Source organism: Halichoerus grypus, chromosome 2 (genome assembly GCF_964656455.1).
Source record: "Halichoerus grypus chromosome 2, mHalGry1.hap1.1, whole genome shotgun sequence".
Taxonomy (NCBI): Eukaryota; Metazoa; Chordata; class Mammalia; order Carnivora; family Phocidae; genus Halichoerus; species Halichoerus grypus.
In genome coordinates this window covers 67978124-67984123 of record NC_135713.1, presented here as the reverse complement: position 1 = coordinate 67984123, position 6000 = coordinate 67978124, and the positions used below count along the sequence as shown (strand labels likewise).

Here is a 6000-nt window from a genome sequence, read left to right as displayed (position 1 = left end):
GAACATTTAGGCAGGAGAGGGCAGGGACTACTCCTTCAGAGCCCTTCTAGAAGTCCATCAACAACTTCTGTATAGCTGGGCTGTTAGGGCCTTCTTGGGTCACAGTTCAAGGACTATGAAATCATGTGCCCAGGAGCCTATTCCAGGCTTTTTTAATAGCTGTGTTCTTTGCCATTAATGCTAAATCCTCTAGGGATTTAAATTATAGAAGTGATGTGACTGCACAATTAAATATTAGAAATGACCACTGAGTACATCCTGTTTATTGTTTATGATTTACACGGAAAATGATGGACTGGGGTTGTTGAACAATAAACCAATCAATACATTTAGACCTGGGCTTTTGAAAACTTGCATTCCATTTTAACAGTTCATATATATTTAACAGCTTATATATAAATCCAAATCACAAATAATCTTAAGAGTTAGTTAGCTCAGAGATAAACAATTAAGAAACACAAGAGAAAACCACATGGATCTACCTTTAAATATCAGCATTCATATTACAAGGAAGAAGAAAATGTTTAAAAAAAATAAAATTATTAAGTCAAGTCACTTAACATAGAGAAATAAGAGAAACATTTTTATCAATATTTATACTTATTCCTAATTTACCTTCATATATTCTTAACTTTTTCAAAAGGATCAAAACAGTATTTCAGAGGATCAAACAATATTTTGGTATCTGAACTTTTCTACCTTTGCTTGTATCAACCTGTTACAATGAAAATCCTAAAATCTGAATTTTCTTTAAAAAAATTTTTTTTAAGCCAACTCTTACTCAACTTTTCTCCTTCATAGCAGCTGTTTATAGATAGTAGGGAGCCAAGAATGAAGGATAGAAACAGATGGAAAGCAAAAAGTACAACCGCTATCTTAAGTTCAGCTCTCAACACTACTGGCTGAGTTTGGAACCAAAACCTCTTAACAACTGGCAGATAATAGCTAAATCTTAACAGGCAAAGAAGAAATATTTTCTTTGGGACAGCTGCTACTAGGAGAAGAAAACTGATGGCCCTTAATACTGCCTAAATATAATTTGTGGCTTACTACAGAGCAATCTGTAGCAATGTCAGTTTAACCAGTATGCATCACAACTGATCAGTATTACTTAAAGGAAACAAACAACAAAAAGAAACAAGAAAAAGAAAAGAAAAAAATAAAAAATCACATTAGTCACAAAGTTCCACAATATACACATGAGAATTAATTTTAATCTGATTTGACTCCTTGACACTAACTGATCATCAATGAAATATGGTATGGAAAGATCACAGAGTAGAAAACAAGCAAAGATTAGTTTATACAACAGTGACTATATACATCAGAAGGAAAACATGCTAGCTAATGCAACATTAAGGCCTGAATGTAAGCATTTCCAAAGTCACAGAAGCCCCAAAGAACCCCTAAATTACAAAGTCACCACATTACATGCATGCAATGTTCAGTTTTGTTTTACCCATAAAAGGATACACAGTATTTTGCTGTAAATACCAGACACACATTTACAATATATGCAAAAATTAGAATGCAAGTGTTATGTTCCTTATATTTAAGCCTCAAATGTGCCAACAGTGAAAATTCATTTAAGAACGGAGAAAAGAGATGGAATATAAATACTCAGAGAAATTACACAAATAAAATGTAATTTTGTATTTGGGAAGCCATACAAATTTTCCTTTTACGTGTCCAAACTAAATAATCAATGTACTACTCAGATGGATGTACACTCACTACGTGCTTTACAATTTTACTTGCTCAAATGTGGTATTCTAACACCTATCATTCTCGGTACTGATAGCAAATCACATCTGGAAGTTAAATATTATGTCCATCTTTGTACATATTTGCCTACTGGGTGTAATCACCTAAATGGAAAGCTGTACAATCTTATTTTGGGGTTATATAATTATGGATGATCCTAAAGGCCAAATTTCCCATAAAAACAACTAAGGAAAGCTCATTTCTTCACTTTTATAGAAGAATCTGAACAGAACTGTTTTATTAGAGGGTAAATCTGGGGTCAGGGTCTTTTCCCTTTTAGAGAAAGGAACCATGTTACATGTTCAGTCCTGCTCATAGTCACTAGGTGATCATATAATCTACTCCCTTTTCACCCAGGGTTTAGTTTAGTTTAATTCGAAACAACCCATTTTTATTATTTATTTCCAGGTGAATAATTTTATCAAAATAAATTAGTGTAAAGAAACAAATGCTGAAAATGTATTGTGAATAATCCTTGTTCAGGAATACTTTAAAGGAATAAATTACAACACAGTAAGGTTTAGATATGTTGTAAAAAGACATGGCCAAATCTGTCCTATACCCCATCAATTTTATGCTTTATACAGGTTGGTACAATTAACCTTCCAGTTTTTTAAGGATCAGATTTCCTCTTGGGATACAACAGAATGAATGTTTAAACACTTTGATGCATGTTTTCAGACTTTCCAAAATATTTCGGAACCAAAATTACTTTAAACAAACTGTATCTAATATTTATAAATTTATAAACATATTTATAAATTTATAAATTAAAAAACCAGTATTTATTTAACAAATGTGCCATGAATGTTCTCAAGTATAACTGTAACCAGGCAGAAAGGGAGAAAGGATTTCATAAGGCCATCTAATTCATCTCATCATACCAAACACTGAGCACACTAGATTGTTCATAAGCTTTACTAACCTTACCGGAAGCACCAACCATAGTAAAACACTCATGCTTTGCTAACCTTACTTTAAGCACATCCACCATTTAGAAAAAGGAAAAAAAAAAATGTTACTGTCTAACCATTCCAAGGGTATTACGTTCAAGATTTTAAAATTTTGCAATGTTTAAGCCAAAATTTTGGCCTTGGTTTGGCATTCTAAAAAGTCCTAATTTTAAACAAAGATGGAAGAGTAGACATCTTCCTAAAGAAACCACTCAGTATTATGAACCAAGAGGTTCTGATGTAGCAAAAGCAAAGTGACCAATGAAAAAAGCATGTTTTAGAATTCTTTTTATTTCCAATGAAACCAAATTTTACTACTGTTGTGATCACAGTCTTCACATTTGATGCAAATAGGAGAGCTTAATTATAATCACTTAGTGGCAGTACTTCGGACAAAACCAATAATATATGCCACATATATGATTATTTCTTCTGGAGAGAGTTAATTTGGTAAGCTTGACTTTACAATACCAACATATTCAACAAAAGAAAATGGATGCACTGCTTCAACATTCAGCTTGAAAATGTTTAGTACTTTTTGCGAACCTAAATTTAGTTTAGAAAGGTTAATATTCTTCCTTCTAAACTATGGCATAGACTATATATAGCATTTTAAATTTATTTATATATAATTATTTGCACATCAGATTGAGAAGGAATTTGCAGATTGACTTTGACAGAGTGATCTCATTCAAGGGTTAAGGTTTAGGGGGCTTCCGCAGAGCTGTCGCCAGAAGGGGGGACCTCCTGGTCAGGCTCGGAGGACGCAGCTGCTGATGCCTCGATGACGGCAGGTGGGAAGTGGCGGCGGCACACGGGGCATGTTCCCGACTGGAGGGGGAGGAAAACAAGGTCAGAGCCAAAGGAAGGGTCCTAACTGCCACATAATATCTTAGCAAAGAAAAAAAACCAGTATCAGTATCCTAAAAACAAATCAAAAAACTTAAAAAACAAAACAAAAAAAAATCAATCAACTTCAAACCCACCCAACCAGAGAGGCAAAATTGTGATGCTATTTCCTCTTTATCCCAATCAGATTCTAATTTCTTTGAGGGTGAATAGCGTCTCCTAATCGTGTCTGTACCTTTCAGGTCAGTCATCTTTCATTCAGGATTAACAGAGAGTCTACTACACTCCTTGCTCAGCACCGGTGCTATGGTGGAATGTGAGCAAGGAGTCACAGTGCATGTCCTCACCTGAACTGAATTAGCTTTATTATTTACTCTATGATGCCTACATTAGAGAAACCACAGACCTGATTAATTCACATATTTGTAACACCAAATCATCCCCTAGGACGGACTTCCCTTACATATACCGAAGCCTCCAGTGTATGTCAAAACAGATGGGCCTCAGACCTTCTTTATTAGCCATCCTTTTCAAAAAGATATGGAGAGTTAAGTGCCTTCTAAATGATGAAAGAAATCAACTGTAGAGCTAGGAGGGAAGATGGGACAAGGAAAGCAGTCATACTGTGAGTGTATCTTTGGACCAAAGATGATAGAGATGTGTCATCCGGTGATAGATTATCCCCTCGAGAATATGTTTTCTCCCCCAAAGAGGCAGCCCTGATAGAAATCACGCTGTTGAACAAAGATTTGTATCTTGGGGATCTTTTCCCCAGAGGAAAGGCTTTTTCTTGACGGGAAAGAGACGAGGAGATTATTACTTGGGGTTATAGCCAAGTCAATGACAATTCAAAGCTGTACAACATATATAATGTTTACAATTCAAGAATTTAATTTAGCAAGCATTTATTGTGCACCTGTCATACGGACTGGGCCTGAACAACATTTTAGAGTCAGATGAGTGTGGTCTCCATCAACCCCATACCAGCTGTGTAGCCTTGGATGAGTAAAAGTCATTGGAAAATGAGAATAAGGATATGTCCCAGCATGTCCCAGAGTTATTGTGAGAATTAAATGAGAAAATACACAGGTCATCTACCAGCGCCTGACACAGGGCAGGAACATTTAGATCCTTCTTCAGGCTGAGATACTACCATGAGAATTTAAATAAAGGGGATATGAAGGACAAGAAAGGTGGAATTTAAGCTGGCCCTACCTAGATCATCTCATCTTACAGATGGTACAGGGGGAAACTACACCAGCTAAGCAAACATAAACAAGTGTACAGAGGAGTAAATGTAAACAGACAGGCTGGGGGCTAGATCGCAGAAGGCCTTGCAAGCCGAGAGAAACTTCAGATTTTACAATGGAATGGTGAACATTTCTGCATTGGATTTTACAAATCTTAAGTAGAACTTTGACAACCATGAAGTGGCAGTAGAAGGGTAGCAAACAGCAAAGAAAGAGAAAGGAAAGGAGGAAGGAGGGGAGGGAGAAAGAAGGGGAAAAGGAAGAGAGTGGCTGTAGGGAAGAGAGGGCGTTATATCCCTAAGTAAATAAGCTGTGAAAGTGATTTGGGAATTTCTACCTTACTGCCTGTAAACATACTTTATGTAAAAATAGAGTTCACAGAGAGGATTTAAGTAAGAGTCTTTTGTTCTCAAGTAATTCAAATGTAGTTAAAAATTACTGGGTAAATATTTAGGGAGAATATATACAGCTGGAATAGGAGGTACCTGGTAGGTTATTACGTATTTCTCATATACATTTTCAAAGACAATGATTTGTATTAGCAGAATATCTGTATATTATTACAGTACTTTGAGTAGTGCCAAAGGCTTTTTTTTTTTTGCTTATGATATTTTTGAAAACACATTTCAGGGATATGATTAAAGATCTAATTAGCTTTATCCTAGAATGATTTTTTGATATTGAATCATTTACAAAACTGATTAAATATGTCAAGCAATTAGTGTTGTCTATCTTATTTTTTAGAAATGTTAGTAAAATAGTTTCATATTATCATTAATCTGTAATCACTAAGAGGTAATCAATTTTTAACACTTAATTAAAAAGTACTGCAAGTATGTAGCTGAATAAAATAGGCTTAAAAGATACTATCATCATTAACTTTCAGGAGAACTATTAAAATATTAACTTCAAAAAGTAAAAATAAAACTCACCTTCTGTAGCCAAATTGAGACACAAGGTTTGTGAAAGAAATGGTGACAGGGAAGCTCTGTTGCTATATCATCCTTAATATACTCACTGCAACAGATTGGACAGCACTGCTCCTGACCAATTGCTGAAAACAAAAAATAATCTGATCAATCCCACAGAGTTCAATTTTAATAAAACTGAAAATCAACATATTAACTCATAGATGATACTTATGATAGAAGAACCAATCTTTGAAAAAGTAATTGCCAAACATG

The 6000-nt window shown here is 34.8% G+C and overlaps 1 protein-coding gene across 1 annotated transcript in view; it reads right to left on the bottom strand.

Annotated features, from left to right (window-relative positions):
• Nucleotides 1–245: 245 nt before the first annotated feature.
• Nucleotides 246–6000, bottom strand: part of PJA2 (praja ring finger ubiquitin ligase 2) — a 71035-nt gene continuing 65280 nt past the window's right edge. Inside the window, exons 9-10 of the mRNA XM_036123024.2 lie at nt 5749–5870; nt 246–3548 (exon numbers count right to left, since the gene is read on the bottom strand). Of these exons, the coding sequence (XP_035978917.2) occupies nt 3423–3548; nt 5749–5870 (248 nt within the window). The 3' untranslated portion in view covers nt 246–3422. The remainder of the gene's footprint in view (nt 3549–5748; nt 5871–6000) is intronic.